This window comes from Phodopus roborovskii, unplaced genomic scaffold (genome assembly GCF_943737965.1).
Source record: "Phodopus roborovskii unplaced genomic scaffold, PHOROB, whole genome shotgun sequence".
In the NCBI taxonomy this organism is placed as follows: domain Eukaryota; kingdom Metazoa; phylum Chordata; class Mammalia; order Rodentia; family Cricetidae; genus Phodopus; species Phodopus roborovskii.
In genome coordinates, this window is record NW_026126461.1 from 3,820,585 (window position 1) to 3,840,190 (window position 19,606).

General features: G+C 46.7%; 1 protein-coding gene across 2 annotated transcripts in view; it reads right to left on the minus strand.

Moving 5' to 3' along the window:
• The window catches only part of Iqca1 (IQ motif containing with AAA domain 1), a 106,102-nt gene extending 87,838 nt beyond the window's left edge, over window positions 1-18,264 (minus strand). Inside the window, exons 1-5 of one of the 2 annotated variants that reach the window (XM_051190770.1) lie at window positions 18,020-18,261; window positions 11,236-11,560; window positions 9,115-9,234; window positions 6,663-6,854; window positions 5,035-5,106 (exon numbers count right to left, since the gene is read on the minus strand). In XM_051190770.1, coding sequence (XP_051046727.1) covers window positions 5,035-5,106; window positions 6,663-6,854; window positions 9,115-9,234; window positions 11,236-11,560; window positions 18,020-18,030 — 720 coding nt within the window. In that variant the 5' untranslated portion in view covers window positions 18,031-18,261. Of the gene's footprint in view, window positions 1-5,034; window positions 5,107-6,662; window positions 6,855-9,114; window positions 9,235-11,235; window positions 11,561-18,019 lie in introns of both variants that reach the window. The other variant, XM_051190771.1, reaches the window with a different exon arrangement.
• Window positions 18,265-19,606: the final 1,342 nt, after the last annotated feature.

The window sequence follows — 19,606 nt, forward strand, 5'->3', positions numbered from 1 at the left end:
CATGGTGACACAAGCCTGCCTGGTCCCTCTCTAACCTACATGGGTTAAGAGACCAAAAAAAAAAAAAAAAAAAAAAAAAGACTCGCCAGCACTTTAATGAGAGTGTCTGAGCGGCAAATGATGCTGGTGTCTAACCCAGGATCTTAAGCTTTCTGAATGGCTGAACAGACCATGCCTGGCCAGTGTTCATCATAGGCTGTGAGCTGGACACAGCTTCGGATGGTTGGCTCTACACAGGACAGCATGGAGACCCAGGAGACCCATGTGAGCTGCCAGGCTGCCTGGAGCCCTGAGCCTTGCCCACAGTCCATGCAGCACTGAGAGACTTTGTAAAAAGACTCCTGAAAGATGGATGAAAGCAAGCCACCAGCTCAAGGGAACCCATGAGGGACTCCTGGGGACAGAGGACAAGAATTATTTTTGTCATTTAGTGTTTCATGACCTGGAAACCTGGAGCCATAATTAAGCAGAATATTCAACAACAACAACAACAAATAATAATAATAATAATAATAATTTCTTAATATATAATTGATATATGCTTGAATATGTGTATGAATATATAATATATAATGAACATGTATATTCATACACACACATACGTATATACATATATGACTTGAAATCAAACTAAGGTATGTCAGTCCAAGCAACTGGATGGTAAAACCCTACTTAATAAAAAAGACAGGGCTGGCCTCATCTTTTTACCAATGCAGGTGGATCATGTTTGTTTCGTTTTGAAACAGAGCCTCACTCACACAGTAGCCCAGGCTGGCCTGGAGCTTGTGGTAACAGAGCCTCACTCACATAGTAGCCCAGGCTGGCCTGGAGCTTGTGGTAACAGAGCCTCACTCACACAGTAGCCCAGGCTGGCCTGGAGCTTGTGAGCATCCTCCTTTCTCAGTGTCCAGGATAAAAGTCATGGGGAACAGTGCTTGGCTGAAATGAGCTTTTGAAACCACTAAGCACTTCAGGGAAGGCTCCTCATCAGAGGGCGTGGTGGGCTAGTGGGGTGACTTGGTACCTCTGTTGGCTTTCCTCTGATAGACCTCAGTATTGGGGCTCCCAACTGTTACCTTGGGAATCTCCAGAAGGTCCCTCTGTAGCTTAGTAAGGAAGCATCAAGAAAGAGTCAGCCTCATGGACTTTTCAAGATCAGATTTTCAGGGTAGTTTTCAGTCCACAGATTCAACAGTAAAATTCAACAATAAAAGCCTAAACACACTGGATCTCTAGGTCTTCGATACATGCCCTGTGATGGATGCAGTCCTGTGCTGGCTAAAGAGGAAACCGAGGCTCCCAGAGTGGGTGTATGAGACTTGGGATCCTGCCCCTGGCAAGGTACAGAGTTGGGCTTTGAACTAAATCTACTTCTAAGGTACGTGTCACCCACCAGAGGCTCCAGACCCAGTGACTGCAGGAGAAATGCTTGTGCCTGGGTATTGCCTCTGTTGGAACACTGAAGGGGCAGGCAGCTCTTATAATGTTAAAATTTACAGAAGGGGGTCTAAGAGTCTCAGTCATAGGGTATCCCAGCCTGTGCAGGGATTAACAAAAATAAAATTCTAATTTAGTAGCCCGAAAGCAATGGAGAAAATAGCTTGTTTGACAATGTTTGTAGAGGTGACAGGCCCTTCCCATTAATAAGTGTCCCTAGAATACCTCATTACAACGCAAACAGCGATGGCTTCAGGGTAATATGAAATATACAGGGCTCTGACTGCACGACAGATGGCTTTGAGAGGGCCACAGGAGAGGATGGATTGTGTTCATTAAGTTTCCTTTCATGGGATCCACGCCATTGGCTCGGCCAATTAAAATAGCTCGACGTGATTTTTAGACCATTATTTATTTTCCTCTGTAGACTTTATAATCTAAATATTTAAAATGGCAATATCAAAAAAATAATTGATATGCCAGTGGTCAAGAGAAGCATTTGGTTGGGGCAGAAGACTGAGTGATGCCCTTTGCTCTGATTCTATTTCAGAGACCAAGTGGTCTCTCCTGGAAGTGTGGTGGGCTTTTGTGAAGACCCAGGCACAGCTGGGATCCGCTAAACCACTGGCTTTTCCATGGACAAAATGGATTGAGATGAACACGTGGAAAACCGAGATTTGAAATGAGGAGGCAACACCCTCATCACCGACAGAGTGGAAAATATATTCAATTGAAAACATGCTCTTGGTTTGGGATAGTGGATTTGTTTTTTTTTTTTTTTTTTTTCCCCTTATGGTCGACAGCCAGCAAATTGCAGATAACATTCTTTCAAAAATTGAATCCATGTATTCCTCAGTGGTTAAAATTTCAATAGGACATGTATTATCAAGAGACGGCATACTGGGTAAAAAAGCATGCAGAGAAAGTGCGCAGAACACACAGCAGGGGAGCTATTCCCTTTATGCTGTGCAAACTGCACTGTGGAGAAGTTCTTAGGCTTGTCTCTCTTTTGAGCCCAGCACATGGCAATTACAGAGGAAAGGGAGGAGTCTGAGTTGTACATGAGTGATCCATCAGTACCAGGATAGGACAGGCGGTCAAGATTGAAGGGTGAAAGCAACAGTCTTTGGCTATTTATTGCCTGGGATTCTGAACTTTTTTTTTATTTTATTTTATTTTTTTGGATATAGAAGACAGCCAGTATATGGAGGCTAATGAATCACATCAAATAGCGGTTTACTCAGATAGAAGCTGTTGACTCAAAAGTTTGACCACTGTGAAATTTCACATAGCGCTTAAGCAAAATCAATGATCTTAGATTGCTAATTTGATTTTTAAAGTAAAAACAACCAATACAACTAGGTTCTTTTTGCATGTATACACATGTGGTGTGTGTGTGTGTGTGTGTGTGTGTGTGTGCGCGCGCGCGCGCGCGCGCGTGCGTGTTTATGTGGCATGTGTGTAGGTACACCTGTGCATTCAGGTACATGCCTTGATTATCCTTTATCTTATACATGGAGGCTTAAACCAAATCTGACTAGTTTAGCTAACTAGCTAATTCCTTCTCTCTCCTGCTGAACAGTGGGATTGCAGGCAGTCAGAGTGGCCCATGGGCATGTCTATGAGGGATTGTCGTGGTTGATGATTGACATGGGAAGGCCCAGCCCAGCCCATTGTGAGCAGGTGACATTTCAAGTGTCACTTAAGAACCATTCAATTTTTAGTGTGCATTTTTAACCTGAAGTCCACAGTCAAGATTTATTTTTTTCTTCTCTTTTTTTCTTTCTCTATTTTGACCCAATGTTTAACTTTTTTTTTTTTACTACATGTCACTTGGGAGAGGGGCCAGAAACTGCTTATGATTGACTTTCCAACAATAATTCAAAAGCATGTAAAATAAGGCCCAGTTCTTCTCTATATGAACACTCAGTAACAGCAGCCCTCCATCCGCCTACGAAGGCCAGTGGAGTGGGAAGGCCAGCGGGGCAGAGGTGACAGGGAGGTGGCAGCAGGCGTGTACTGATTAGGTGCTTTGCTGCAGTGGCTGTGAAGTGGGTAGTGTCTTGGTTCACACTTCACAGTCCTCTGCACTGCCACGGCACATGACCAAGGCTACTTCTTGTTGGTAATTCATTCACGCTGCCTCCCAAGTGAAAATCAACTGCACTTTATAGGTTTGTTTTGTAAGTTTTGCGGCGCCCTCTCCAGGGTCTTAGGTTGAGGAATGGAGTGGGTTGCGGATGTGATGTACTTCTCGTCCTTCATGAGCAAGTGCTCCAAGCCCCAGAAGCAAGGTCCAGCCAGGCCAACTCACTGCACTGGCATTGGTGCTCAGCCACACCAGTCATCATTGTGTGTGGTACTTGATACCACCCGACTATCCCCACTGCACTGATGGGCTCAGCTCCACCCTGGTTTTGGGAATTAAGTTTCCTGAATGGCTTTGCTAAAGTGTGGGACAAACACCACTGGCCTTGGTTGGTGCCTGATTCTCCCAGGCCCAGACTCACCCAGAGGTTGGAGAACCTGCCAAGCCTCAGCTACTGTGCCTGGCTTCATTGAGGTTTCTTGTGGCTCCCATGAGTTTTGACATTTATATTTCCCTATATGATCTTCTCTGTTTAGTGTCTTCTAATTTATGAGCACAGAGGTTCAAGGCACAATCTAATAGGTTTTTTATGTTTTTCAGCCAGCTAGTGTCTGTGGTTATTTATGGTATATTTATATTAAGGTGTCTTCTTTTCTTACTCAGCCTCACCAGAGCACTCCAGGCAGTTAGTTCTTTTCACACACCCAGCCCTGACAGCACTGCTGTTTATGTGTTTTTATCTGAGGGTACCAATGGAGCCTCCAGCAATTCGGCTGGCTCCAAGTGATGCACCTGAAGCTTTTGCTGTAGAACTTGGTGAGGGATCTGGTACCCTTAGTCAAAAATTCCTTATTGGAAACTGAACTTGTCAACCAATGGGGCCCCATCAGGAATGCTCACATCTCTGGTGATGCGAGTGTTGAGGGCTGATTTCCTGGACCATGAAGGGGTATCGAGGATAAAGAAGTTGTAATTATGGTAGTTTAGCAGGACCCGGGGACAGAATGGGTTTCAGCTGAGGAAGAGAGGGCTCTGAAAAGGAAGTTGTGGGCTTCCCCAGGAGGCATGGGTTCTGCTCAGGACTCGTGACACCTGTTCAGAGGTCCCAAATTTCGTGCACAGACTCTAAGGGGATGCTGGTGCCATGTGCCACCCCAGGCAGAGAACTGAGCTGTGCCAGATTCCTGTGCCACTGTTGGGTGTTGACAAGGCTATACATCAGTGCACCCATCACTGTGGAAAAGGACCCTCCAAGGCCAGCTAGACGAAAGTAATTCCATTCTCACATCAGCAAGACACCCATGAAGCCAAGGGTTCTGCTGACATCAGGCAGGTGTGGGGTATACCCTCTCTGGGGTACTCTGCATCTCCCAGACACATGTGAGGGACACTCCCAGACCTCTTGGGTCCTCAGCTGGAAGCCACCCATTCTGTTTTCCCTTCGTCCCACAGACTCATTAGAGAAGAGGCACAGCCAGCAGAAGCCCCTCTCTAAGTGTGGAACTTACCATACCCAGGAATATCATCTCCTCTTCTCTTTCCTTCACTGTTTTCCTGCTTTGATGGAAACCTCGCCAAACCTGCAAATAAATGCATGACTATTCCCATCACAAGTTCTCCTGTAGAAACTGGCCAGCCCAAGCATTGTGACAAACAACTCTACCCTGCACTTGTGGGTTTCAATGGATTTTTAAAAAAAAGTCTTCCTTCCTTCCTCCCTCCCTCCCTCCCTCCCTCCCTCCCTCCCTCCTCCTTCCCTCCTCCTTCCCTCCCTTCTTTTTTAAATGTCTTTGCCTTTTTATTTATTCTTCTCTCTTACAATGCATCCCAAATGCATCCTCCCCTCCCAGTTCTTGATCCACCACTCCCTGCCATCTCCCCCAAGTCAATTCCTTCTCTGTTTCCTTTCAGAAGTGAGCAGATCTCAGGTGGATATCAACCAAACATGGCACAACAGGTTGCAATAGAACTAGGCACAAGCCTTTACACCAAGGCCGGAAGAGACAACCGCTTTCTTAAACTTTTACTTTATGTGTTGTATTTCGAGTATTTCACCCACTTGAATGTCTGTGCAATACATGGGTACCAACAGCTACAGGGTCCAAAAGAACCATGTAGGTGCTGGGAATTGAACCCAGGTCCTCTGCAAGCTAGTGCTTGTAGCCACTGAGCCATCTCTGTAGCACCCACAGACAATAGTTTTAGAGAAGGATAATTACAGTAATGACTTTGAATCTGACTTGGGATTCTTCAAGAGAAAATTCCAGAAGTCAGAAGAATGAGGTGTACCTAAGGGAAGTACTTAGTCACTGTTTGACAATTAAAACCTTCCATAGTAACATGGGAAGTAACATCTCAGGTGCTTTAAACAAAAACAAACAACAACAACAGGAAATGGTAAAACTAAAGCTTAGCTGAGGGTGCAGAGGCCACAGAGAGGCAAAGAAAGGCATCTGTCTGTCCTTCCCACTGCCCTCTCCCATGACTCCCCAAGCACAGCTGGGGACAGTTCCCTACCTCTCAGGCTCTACAGTATGCCCTTATACTTATTTTCTTTTTAATTTAATTCTGATTTGTGCCACATGGCTGTAGTTTTCATCTTCCCTCAAGAAATCTTGCCTTCCATTAGGAAAAAGACAGGGTACACTACTAGCAACACCGTGTAACAAAAAATCGGTCCCCATGGCCCCTCTAGAAGGAATACAGAGGTTTTGGCCCTTAGTTGGGGTGGCTGGAAAGTACTAAGTAGTGAGCTTGTCTTCAAGGCCCCAGGAGTTGCTCCTGGTGTCTCCTTTCTGCAATTGTCTCAGCATGAAAGCAGTTTTTAGAAAACCTCATTGTGCATTTACATCCTTGCTAGATTCTAGCTACATTCTTTCCAACAATTATCGATGCCCTTTTGGATGTCTTTGAACACACTGTTCTGCATCTTAAACTTCCTAGTTTACAACAAACAAAATAAAAACAAGACGATGTTTCTTCAGGGTAAGCCAATAAATCTTTGTGGGGTTCACTAACTCAACACAGCTTTCCTATAGGTAGGGCTTTGGGTTTTGAATTTCAGAGCTCAGCCACAAGGCTGGACCCTGTTGCCTGCTCCCACCCCCTTAATCCGGATGTGCCCACATGTCAGTACTTTTTGAATCTGCAGGGCCGCCAGGCTGGTGTCAGCTAGTCTCTGGCCCAGCAGCTTGATCTCCTTGGCTCTGCACTCCTGGAGGAAGATCTGCTTCATGAACAATGCCCTGAGGCGGCCCTGCCTTGCTCTCTCGGCGATCTGGATCAATTTAACAGCCTCTTCCAATGCTATGCTCTTTACAGTGTATTTCTGAAAAAACAAACAAAACAAACAAACAAACAAACAAAAACAAAACCAAAAAAGCAGGAAAATCAATATTCATACATGTTGAACTGGTGCTTGCTGCCAACTGTATACTGTGCTACAGCAGCTGTAGACTGTGTTCTAGGTTGCTTTTCTGTTGTGATAAACACCTTGACCAAAAGCAACTTGGAGAGGAAAGGGCTCACTTCCCTTTCTAAGCTTCACGTGGTCATCAAGGGAAGCCAAGGCAGGAGGTCAGGTCAGGTATGAAGCAAACACGCAGGCTGCTTGCTGGCTTGCTTCCAGGGTCACCTTTAGCTGCATTCTGTAGAGCCTGAGCCCATCTGCTGAGGGATGGCACCACCCACAGTGGGCTGGGACCTCCTACAGCTAGCCATCCAAGGAAATCCGCCCCCCCCCCAGTACTAAGAGAGGGAGAATTAGTTTCTTCCAGGGACAGGTTCCCAAAGAGGATCCTAATCCCAAGTGGTCATCTCAGGACTCAGGCACGCATGAGCAATGTTAAATAGGCTCAGTAGGTTGTAGATGAATGTTTGCATATATAGAACATATCCATCATTCATAACCATATATGCATGCATTCATTGTTTTAAAACAAATTATAAATATGTTTTATATATTATATATAAATTATATAACTATATACAATTACATATGGTATATATAATGTCTATGTATATAGATGCAACAATAGTAGCTAAAGTAGAGACCATGGACTTGGAAGTAGGGGAGAGTCTGTGCGGAGAGGTGTAAATGCAGGGCTCGTGTACAAAATTCTAACAACCAACCCCAAGCAAAAACCTTTTGTAAAAAGAAAGGTAATCCTCATAGACATGTCCAGAGGCCACGCTGATGGAAGGATTTTCTCAGTTGAGTTTCCCTCTTCCCAGGTGTAATAAGTTAATAACCAAGATCAGCCTCCCCAGACCACACCACTCTCCTTCCAAAAAGAAAGCTAAGTGGCACCCCAAAAGTTCAGCTCCATAGTGAATTAGACCTGAGATGACCAGAAATGTCAATCAGCATATTAATTGGTGCTGTGAATTCTATCATTTGTTTGGCGGGAGAAATAGCAATAGAAACCATGCCTCGGAGATGAGGACTTAAAGGCTGAAGCCAGCTGTAGATGGACCAGTGACTGGGATGTTAAACCATTCAGAACTGCTGACTTTGATGTGTGAAAAGGTGAGAGCTGGAGAGGTGACTCGGTCAGTCTCAAAGTTGAGGAACTGAGTTTGAATTTCTAGCACTCGGCTAAAAAATATGGGCGTGACAGCACGTGTCACTCCAGTGCTGGAGTACCCACAGGGCACAACCAAGTGGATCCCTGGCACTCAGTGTCCAACCAGTCTATCTGAATTGGCCAGGTTCAGGTCAGATGAGAGACCTTCTATCAAAAAGTAAGAGGGTGACTGAGAAATACACTCAACATACAAGGGCACACACATGCTCTTTTATGCACACGAAACACACACAGTGAATGTCATTATAACAGAAAAGTGTGTGTACATGCTGCAGACTGTGGGGTATGTAGAAACAGGGCTAGGTGACTGGTGTGTGTCATTTTTAGGGGTGCAGATATACATAAGCAAGGTTTTGGGGAGTCTTCAGAGGCCCATGGAGGCCTGAATGAGATCAGGCTGAGGTTACTGTTGCAAGGGAGGAAGCTGTACCAGAGTAGAAGAGAACCATGGGAATGTGTGTCCCTGCAGGGGTAGAGGCACATTGCTGCCACATCCACTTTACAAGGGTCTAGGGGTTTGAACTCAGGTTTTCCTGCTTGTATAGAAAACTCTTTACTCCCTGAGCCATCTCCCAGGCCTTGCTTTTCCCAGTGACAGTCCTTCTAGGAGATCCAAATGCCACTCGGTTAGAACTCATAAAAGGCCAGAGAGCAACTGAGAACACAGTTGTGAATTCAGTTTGTGAATTCTGAACTTGGTGGGTTTAGTTTCTGACTTTATCTGGTGAGTCAGAGATGAAAAGGCGAACCCAGCTGGTAACTGGCTCATCCTCTGACTCCCGATGTAATGAATTATCATTTGATCTTTATTTCATATAAAGTAATCATAACAAATCACTAACAACCACCCTAAAGGCACATAACCCCTGATAGACCTCATAGAGCAAGTGGGCAGGGGAAGCGCTTTTCTCTACTTGAGAGTACGGTGTTTCCCAGACAGTCGGGGGCATGGAGGAGGAGGTTATACAGACAATGAAAGACATTTGTTAAAACGATACAAACCACACTGGGAAGATTCAATCCACATTCATTTAAGATCCGAGCGAGGATCTTCTCTCTTCCTTTTATGACTTCCAACCTCTCCTTCAAAAAATACCTGGGTATGGGGACATCCAACTGTTGCTGAAGAAGAGACAATAAATATAAGGCCATTCTGTTAGGACCCCAGGACTCAAATCCACCCAGAATTATGGTAGGATGAGCAAATCACCGACACTTGCTTGTGGTGGGGGTGGATGTGGAAGAAGTTGTGGGTAAGAGTGCTTGCTGCGCAACGTGAAGACCTGAGTTCAAACACAGGTCGTCACACACGGAAGCGTTCTGAGGAACTCCCAGGACGGAGGGCAGGGTTGGGGATGGAGGCATCCTGCTACCCCCCACCCCGGCCCCGGCTTTCTTTCTGTCTATAGCTTGACTTGCTCCATTCTTCACAGAGTCCAGCTCACGGAGGCTCTGCCAGCTTGGGAGGCCAGTTCAGACCAGAGAGAGATGCCATCATCCTCTGGCTTCAGATTCTCCCAGGGAAGGTCTGACTGGCACAGCTTCCCTGGTGTCCCAATCGCTGTGATGAGGACTTAAGTCCTGCCACACAAACTTCTGGGGGCTGGCCAGAAAAAACAGCTAGGAGTGTGAACTTTGTAAAAGAATGAATGGCCGCAGTGGCCAAGAGCAGAGGATGCTGGCTGGAATGGTCCATCCCAAATGCAAGGACATTCCCAAGGCTTGCTTCTTTGCCAGGACACTGTTTGCAGAGCCTAGACACTACTGCTGACCCAGTGTTCTGGCTCTTGCACATCAGAGATCTCAAATGGCTTGTCCGTCAGTTCCAAGGCTGGTGGAAATTACTGTTGATATGACCCTACAACGTAGACTTCCTGGGTGGTATCTGTTCCCCTCTCTTCCCTGGGCACAACTGGATTCTCACAGCAGCAGCATTTCCTGGGTGTAAGGACGGTGACCCGCTGAAGCTTGGGGGCAGTGTGAATAGTAGGGGGAATATAGAGGGAGCCCAGCATGTGAGTCTCCAACCCTCTTTAGACTGTAACCGTTTAATAGCTTTGAAATTAGATTTAGATGCTGAATGTCACCTTACTAATTAAATTTGGGGCTATAATTCAATAAAGAGTGATTCCACATTTGGCCCAGGCTGTTCCTCCTCTGTTCACCTGGGTGAGCCAAGCACACCTGACTGAATTCAGTGGTTAACTTTTGTTTATAGAAATGCAGGAAATGCACTCACAAATTCTGGAATGTCTTGACCCACTCCAGTAACTCCCTTTAGTCTATTCTGATGTCATCAGAAAACAATACTAGAAGAATCTTCCCCAGAAAAAGGAATGCCCTTTATAAAAGTCAAAATATCTTCCAAGTGGAGAAACCCTTAAGCCCTGAGTAAAGACATTCTGTCTTTTTGACTTTACCTGAGGGAATCACCCTTTCAAAATTGAGGGTTAGCTCACAGGGCCTACAGCTGGAAGAAATGAGGCGTCTAGCAGCCCTTGAGAGTCCATCCATCCAGGATATTAGAGAAACCTCAGGCAAATTCTGTCAGCAAGGAGGAAAAAGTTCAATGGCAGGGGCCACAGGAGGTGCCCAGATCACCCAGTGGCAGAGGGAGGCTCCTTGGACAATAAGGAGAGGTACCTTTCCCAGTACCTAAGAAACAAAGGCCATAGCTATAAACCTACTGGGTCATTATTGGCCCAAAACAAAGGAAGAGAATCATCCAGCTGGCCACAAGGTCCCCATCATCCAAGACTATTGTCCAAATAATGATGGGGTAAGTAGAAGGCAGAGGGCATTGTGGACCCAGGTAGTTGGGAGACTTTGGGCTATGGGGTATTTGTGAGAGGGTCAGTCTACTTCATTTCAATCATCATGACATTGTGACACCTCTGATAACAGACTTCAGTGTCAAACAGACCCACAGGCTGTGCAAAGATTGTACAAGGAAGCAATCAAAGCCTTCCTCATGATGGTGAGGTTTAAGTGAAGAGAACGTTCAGGCTTTTAATTCAAGAAGGGCATCACACGTAAACATGGTTAAGAAGTCCACAGACAATGAGACACACTATCTTATTTACAACAAAAACCTAATGAGGAAAATCCTAACAAAACGCTTACCGGAGCCAACTTCAGGTCCTGTAAGATATCGTCAAAATAATGGAACTCTGTCAATTCCAACTCTACCATCTCATTCTTCAGTTCCAGAATGCGACCCATCACTCCATCCAGGACCTTGCGAATCAACATGCGTTTCTGTGGATGGACGATCTGGTCATAGACATTCTCCATGTTCCTGAAGATCTGCACATACTTTATGTAGAAGGTGGCTAACATCTGGAAGACTAAGACCTTGTTTCTCTGTGGTTCGGTCATCTTCTGAGAGTCTTTGTCAAGCAGAGAATTGAGGGCTTCTTGGGTCTGGTGCCACATTTTATTATACATTCTGGAGGAAGACAAAGAGTTTAGACAACCTCATGTCTAAAGTTTATTCCACAGGCACACATATGGCCACCTGGCATCAGAAAACAGAACACACTGGCAGGAGTGAGCTCAGGCCACACTAAGTGGCTGGAAGGTTCTCTGGACAGCTTACGGTGTTTTGGCATGCCCATGTTTCTTCTTACAACCATTGCTATGGATAGCAAATAGTTTTAAAAAGCCTCTATAAAATAAAACTGCTCTTCAGCATGTCTGTGAAAACAGTGTTACCACACTAATTTAAATAATGAAGCAATCTATATCCAGAACAATTAATTGATCTTAGCTGATTTAAATGTGTACATTTATATATGATGGAGTGTACATTACCATTTTGGAAAGCAATTCCACATAGCCTTGTAAAGTTAGATATGTGCAGACTCCTTGAATTAAGTTTTATAATTATGTATCAAGTATGATTGTAGCAATACATTATTTTTTTTTCTGTGCTGGGGAAAGAATTCATGCATGCTAAGGGAGTGTTCTGCCACTGAAATATCCCTGGCCCTTTAGAATGTTGGTATGTGTGTGTGCAGGTGTGTGGAGGCCAAAGCTCAACCACCATGTCATTTCTCAGGAGACAACCACCTTGTTTCTTGAGATAGGGTCTCATTGACCTTGGAATTCATCTAGTAGTCTAGACTGGCTGGCCAGTGAGTCCCAGGGATCCCCCCTTTTCTACATCCTGAGTGCTGGAAGTATAGGAGGGTGTCATCATATCCAGCCTTTTTCCTTCTTCTTCTTTTTTAATAAATTCAGGTATGTATGCTTGTAAGGCAAACATTTTACTGGCTGAGCTATCCCTCCAGCTCCAGTATTTTAAAAGACAATAATATTTAGTAGTTAATAGTAGTAGTTGCTCTTGCAGAGGACCTGGGTTCAGTTCCAGCACCCACATGACTGCTCACAGCCTTCTGGTAACTCTAGTTCCATGAGATCTAATGTCCACTCCTGCCCTCAGCAGGCATTGCATATAGATGGTATACAAGCATGCATGCATACATACATAATACATACATACATAAAGACAAACCACTCACACACATAGAACAAAACAAGTTATTTAAGAAGATAGCAGAAGTCTAGAGATAGCCCCCAATGAGAGGTGAATAACTGTAATGTAGTCACCAAACAGACTGCTTCACAGAGATGTGAGAAAGTGTGGATGAGCCCTAGCGGAAGACAATGGTTGCTGTCCTTAGAGCCATAAAGCACATGAGAAGGAGGGTCTGAAGGGGTCTGAGATCACAGGGTCCTCTTGCCCCCCTTTAATGGGTGAAGTCTCCACAGCCAGAAGCTTGTTGGGTGAGTGCATGAAATACTGATTTCCATTTCCTCCCTCCCCCTGGGGTGGTGGCAGCTGAAGGCTGGGGACATTATTTACCAAAGGGGCTACCAGGGCATTATACCATCCCTGTTGTGTCTTCTCTGTTGGTAGTTATAGCTTTAGATTTGCCCAGCATGCTTGTTCAGACCAAAATAATTATGGTAGAGACTTCCCCTTCCCAAATTTGGCCTTTCACAGTTAAGAACTATGGCTGAAATCAGCTAGACATCACGAGGGGCTGGGCAGAGGCTATTCTGGAAAGGATGACAGCCCTGTCCCCCGACTCTGAGAAGCCAGAGCTTGAGGTCTTTGATGCTCTTATGGCTTCAAGCCTATTCACTTTCTAGGTGTCCTAATAACTGGTCTCTAGCAACCTGTTTGCATTTGTCATTATCTGGTGTACCTGGAGTTGCTTAGCCACCTGCTCCCTGGAATGTGCAAGAAATAGGGCTGAGAGTCACATGGCCGATACAGCTCTACAGTCGGAGCTCCTTTCCAGCCCTCTCTGAAGCACTGCGGTGTCTCCTCCTCCAGGGGAGCTCTGGCTTTGGGCCCAGCCCCCACACCTGTTTCACACCTTGTGTCCATGTCTCCCTCTTGTTTTCCTGACGGTTCTTGTCGGATATTCAGGTACTCTTTCTCCTCTTGAGTTCATAGCCTCTCAAGCCCTTTATTGTCACTCAAGAAGCAACTTAGGGGCCTCTTGGGGGGGGGTGAATACTCAAACTCAACCACCTTGTTTTGATGGCATCTTAATGTCAGCAATAAGCTCCACCTTCAGGTTTCCCTGACAGCCCCCCCCCCCCGCCCTCTGACACACACACACACCCATTCCTCAGAATTATTGCTCTACAATCCACTGAGCTGATAAACTACAGTGGTCCCTGGCTGATGCCTGATAGCCAGTGCTGCTTCCATCTTCCTGGCCCAATGATAAATGTGCCTCTTGATGTGAGAGCAGTCATGTGGCTATGCTTACAGTGGTATGATGGTGATGATGGCAATAGTGATGACTGTGGTGGTGATAGTGGTAATGATGATGGTGATGGCGGTACTGATGGTCACGATCATGATGATGTTGCCTGAGATGATGATGGTGGTGAATTGATGATGATAGAGGCGGTTACTTAACTTATACCTTGAGTCACTCTTCTGAGAGCTTTCTGTATAATAGTGCATGCCATCCTCACAATACCCTTTGATGTAGGTAAATGATGAGGAAAGCAGAGCATTCGGAGTCTATTGCTCAAAGTCACAGTGTTTGAGGGCAGACCAGGTCTTAATGTTCTGGCTTTAGGGCTCATTGTTTGCCTTCTGAGCTTTATGCTTCCTGTTTGTCAGGAGGGAACAAGCATGAGCAGTTATGGGTGCAGACACAAAGACACTATGAAAAGCAAAGACTGTGTGAATCTGAAATCAGAACTTTTCCTCCCTCCCATACCGTTAAGTTAGGATGCCGAGTGTGACATCCAGCACTCCATCTGCAGTATGTGCAAATGCCACACTTCCAAAAATTCAACATTTAGAGAACTATGCTAGTAAAAGAGCTAGGTAGATTCTCACAAAAGAGAAGAGGGTTGTCAGGAAATCTGAGCTATGACTCCTGCAGGACATTCCACTACCTTACTTAGCGGTTAGTGGCAGGTGTCACCAACCAGAGGCAATGATGGTCCAATGGAGAGCAACATGCAGCTGCTCAACATGCAGCGCTGTCTGTCAGCACTGGTGTGCCTGATGTTCTGCAGCTGCGTGTTCACACCTCAGAAAGATAAGCAACAGGGGAGGACAGAAGAAAGCACAGATGAACAAGTCAAAGGCAGCATCAGGCCCGGACAGGAGCAGCTGTGACGGGCCATCACCTGGAGAAGCAGAGCCACAAAAGGTATAAAGTCAGGTCGCCAAAGCCCAGACTCCTGGAATCTGAGAAGAACACAACTTAAGATGGTCACTGATCTGAGAGAGCACAGGTCGAGCACCAGCAGGCTCCACATTGTAGAGTTTATTTTGGTGACAAACTAGGGCTTGAGGCCTCAGCCAACAGGCACAGTGGCAGGAGAAAAGCACAGGCTGATTTTGTTCAGAACTCAGATCTGAAACTCCACTCAGCAAACTAAACACAGCCACAGGGAAAGCATCTCTAACCAAGGTTGGGGACTCTCAGAATGACTGTGGCTCGGCATGTGGGACTACTCCACTTTCAGACATAGAATGTCAAAACCGCAGGGTAGTTATGGGCATTTGAGAAAATACTCAGCAAGCTGACAGACAGCGCATTCCTGAGCAAAGACGCCTTGAGCACACAAAAATGATGGCTGCTACAGGATGCTGAATCTAGAGACCACTGCCTCCTTACCAGCAACGTGACAAAGAGGGGGTTGACAAAAAAGGGATTAAGTGATGTTGCTTAAAACAGCAAGGTTGCAAGGCTCAGGCATCACCGACATAAGGGATAGGGCCAAGAAAAAGAATAGAGATTCCAGCTATATCCCAGCTCAAATAAAGGGCGTTAAAGAATACTGGGGGACTACGCAGATCCAGCTGAAAAAAATTTTAGAGTGCAGAAGTTGAGAACAAACAGAAGGCAAGAACTGCTCCTGCTCAAAGATACAAGACATAAAACAACAGCAAAGTCTGGACACGATATGCAAATTTAATATGAACAAGAACCTAGGAATAATAAACAGTAAATATCATAATTTTAATGTGGGGATGGAATAAACAGTAAAAGATGAAAGGTAACTGTCTTGGTAAGTTTTCCATTACCCTAACAAACCATGGCCAAAACAACTTAGAAAAGGCTCATGGTTCCAGAGGGTTAGAGTTCATGACCATCAAGGCAGAGAGTGTGGCAGAGGGCAGGGGCATGGTGTTGGAGCAGTAGCAGTAGGAAGTAGAGGAACTAACTTTGAAACTTCAAAGCCCACCTCCCGTGGCACATCTCCTACTCTCAAAATGTTCCATGCAATTATTCAAATGCATGAGCCTATGGAGTGTATTCTTATTTAAACAACTTATACTTCAAACTCTTATCCCTGCAGCAAGCATTACAAGGACATGGCCTCCTAAGAGCATGGATGGGCGGCTTGACCCCCACCTAGACCCACATGTATCAACAGCCTCAGGCTTCCATCCCCAGATGCCCTGGCGCAATAGAAACACATGGCGAGTGTGTGCTGTGATGGGGAGAGTCAGCTAAGTAGGCACATGCAGCATCTGTTCCCTCCACAGCGTCTATGTCCTCATTCATCCACTTCAGCCAAAGTTAAGGCAGCAGGGGGCATTCAAGGCCTTGGCGGAGCAGCCACAGCTGGAACACTGAGTCAAAGGCAGTCCTGGTGACTGGATCCTCACAGGCCCTCCCTCTGGGCTGAAGCCTCTCTCTTCCTCACCTGCACCTTTCAAGGACCCTAGGGGCATGGTGCTGGCTGAAGGGCAATATGGACTGCTAGGTGAGCACATGAATTCCTTCCATGTCTTGGCTTGATTTCCTCACCACAAAAGATGGCTCCGTCTCTTTCTGACAGATCTGTTCCCTAAGAGGGCTTCCTGCCTTGATCCCTTCAATGTATCTATAGCCACACTCCACTACTCTGGCCTGTCTCTGCCACACCAGCCTGCAGAACCCCCTTCACAGACATGGGCCCACACTCCCTCCTTGCAGCTTCTGGTCATTTTGCTCATGTGGGACCCATGATAATAATATGAGATGAGGGACGCGACAAGGAGCTAACCAGGAGTGTCATGGGGGCACATTTCACAAACCACTTCCAGACTGTAACACTGTGGCTTTAGTATATTTACAGTGCTGTATAACCATCACACTGTCTGGTTCTAGAATGTTCTCATCACTCTAAGAGAATCCTGTCCGGTCAAATATTCACTCTTGAGTCTGCCTCCTCCCAGCTCTTGGCCATGAATCCCGAGTCTACCTCTTTTGGCCTTATCCAGACAGCCCCTCATACAGCCACACCCGATGCACACATCTGAAGTGAAAACCTGTCTTAGTATCATGACACACTAGAGAGAGGTTTTTGCCTTCCCTCTAGATGTTTGGTTGCACTCAGTTTTGGCTTGTAAAACTGGTACCTGGAGCTGTCTGTTGGCCCATGTGTTCCTGGTGGCAGCTCTCACCCACCCACTGCTGGCCTCCTGTGCTATCTCAATTCCTTCACTATCAAGGCATTCCTTTAGTACACAAAAATAAAGTGTTTTCACATCTAACAACTCTGTCTTCCTGTTCTCTGCCATTGGTTCCTTGGCTAAGTCAGCTCTTCTCCCTGCTATCCTGGGCTGGCCCTTTTACGTACACTTGTGCCATGTCTCAAGCAGACCATCCTGGGTCCACACTGGCAAGTTCCTACTTCATCTCCGGGAAGCTTAGACCTGGTGTTCAACAGCCTTCCCCATCCACAGGCCTTAATCTGCTCTGCTGCTCTTCCCATACTCATCCCTCACCCCATGCCTCCATGGGAACCTTCAGGGTTAGGTTTCCTGGAAGACAGCATTGGGAAGCTGGGCCTAGAACTGTGGTCTACAGTAGTCACAAATGGATGCTGTCAGCCACTGCCCTGCACTGTGCTGGGGACCGTCTTCTGCGAATATGGAAATACTCAGAGCTATAGCTTTACAGGGTGGCTGTGACCATGGCTGGTGCCTGGAACTTACTCCAGTTAGCCATAGTGAATGCTCCCAACATGGGATAACGCCAGGGCCAAGTATACAAGGAGGTGACAGAGACACACTCAGCAATGGCCTGGTGTCTAGGCTGAGAAGCAGAGCACTGGTGCTTCCTCCAGACCTTTCCGGAATGAAGTTTAGGGTCTGGGGTTCTCACAAGCAACCCATTCATTACTAATAGAAAAGCCACCTTGGACCTTGGTCAGCCATGGGCTTGTGAGGGAGGTCTGGGGGGTAGGGACTTCCCTCTGGGGAAGAAGAAAAACAGCCTAGTGTTTTGTTTTGCTTGTTTGTTTTGCCAACAAGACAGGGATAATAGATGAACTTTATGACAAATAAAAAGGAGGGGAGTCGAGGATGATGGAGAGGATAAAACGGCAGAAGTCTCCCACAGAGGCTAACAGCTAACCCACCACTTACAGGTTCGACATGGCTGGCCTCTTTGTGTCTCTCCTTCACCCACCAAGAAGCTCTTCCTTGCCCTCCGAAGACTGGCCGACTACAGAGGGGACCCCCAGAGGTTCCCAGAGGTTGGGGGTTCCTCTGGAGGGAGGGACAGGAATAGAGTACAGCCTGTCACCGAGGGCGGGGAAAGGCTAGGAGAGGTGGGTCGCCCTGCCGTCACCCTCCCGGAGCGCAGGCACGGACAGCGGTTCCCTGCTCTGGTTGCTGCTTTGGGCTCTAGAACCTCACTTCTCCGACTAGAGTCGCTCCAGGCGGCCCTAGCAACGGGGACTCTACTTCTGCGCAATGCCCTCGCGCGATTCCCGTTTCCGTGGCAACTGCTAAGCAGCTAGCGCATGGTGAGAAGCTGGGGGAGGGGCAGGTTCTGCAGCTGGTGGAGAGCGAACTACGTCCGGCTTTCGAGGTCTCTCACCGCGGTCCCACCTGCCTCTAGCCGGGTCTTGGGCACGGACCTTCCTGATGGCAGACCTCAGCCTTCCCATGTTCAGAGTGGGCGCAGAAATCACTCGTTCATCCCTCACTCCAACAAGCGCAAAGCGAGCTCAAAGAGGCCAATGCTCCCTAAAGGGGAGGTATCCTATGAGTGTGAGCTGTTAGCCATCCGCAGGGAAGCTTTCTTTCCTTTTTCCTCTTTCTTCATCTTTGGTTAAAGTTGAGATTTATTGGCAAATTTTACAAAGAGTCTACAGTTCCTCTGGGGGCATGTCCTGAACCCCCAAGAGACGGGAGGAGAGAGAGGGAGGTAGGGGCGAGAGGGGGAGGGAAGGGGGGTAGGGAAAGGCCAATACAGGAAACAGCAGACTTGGACCACAGACCCCTCCCCATCATTACCAAGGGAGGGATCAAAGGTGGCTGGAACCTCTCCCCCATCCCGTTGCAATCACAGGGGAATTACAGGGATCTGCCATTAACTTCCAACTAGAAACTGCAGTGAGTACTGGACCTATGGCCTGCCTGGTTCCCAAAGTCCTTCTGGGGAGAGCATCCGGGCAGACAACATATCCAGGGTCTCAGGATGCTCTTTGCTGAAAGAGAACCCAAAGAGCTCATTCAAAAGGAATTAGGAAAAGCTGAGAAAGAGCAGACGTCGTACTGCAGTTGCTCCTGACCTAAGGGAGTCACTCAACAGTGCCTGTGGCTGGCTGACACGGAGGCCTTTAGGCAGTTAAGAAGGGTTCACTGATGTTCCTGGGGAGAAGGCTCAGTTGGTAAATTCTCTGTGGGAGGAATATGAGGACCTGAGCTCTGATCCCCAGCACCCAGGTAAAAAGCCAGGTTCTGTGGCTCGCATCTGTGATCCCTCTGGAGACAAGAGCATCTCAGCTGGCAGAGAGCAGTGCCAGCTGTATATAGCCAGTGCGAGTCATGCATGAGCTCTTCTGGACAGCATTAGACAGCCAAAGAAGGTACAGATTGTATAAATAAAATAAAATAAAATAAAATTCACAAGCTTCTGTATGCAGAGACATGGTGCTCCCTTGAATTAGGTGCTAGGGTCTCAAGCATGGGTCTACTCAGATGACATGACATTGGTCATCTCCC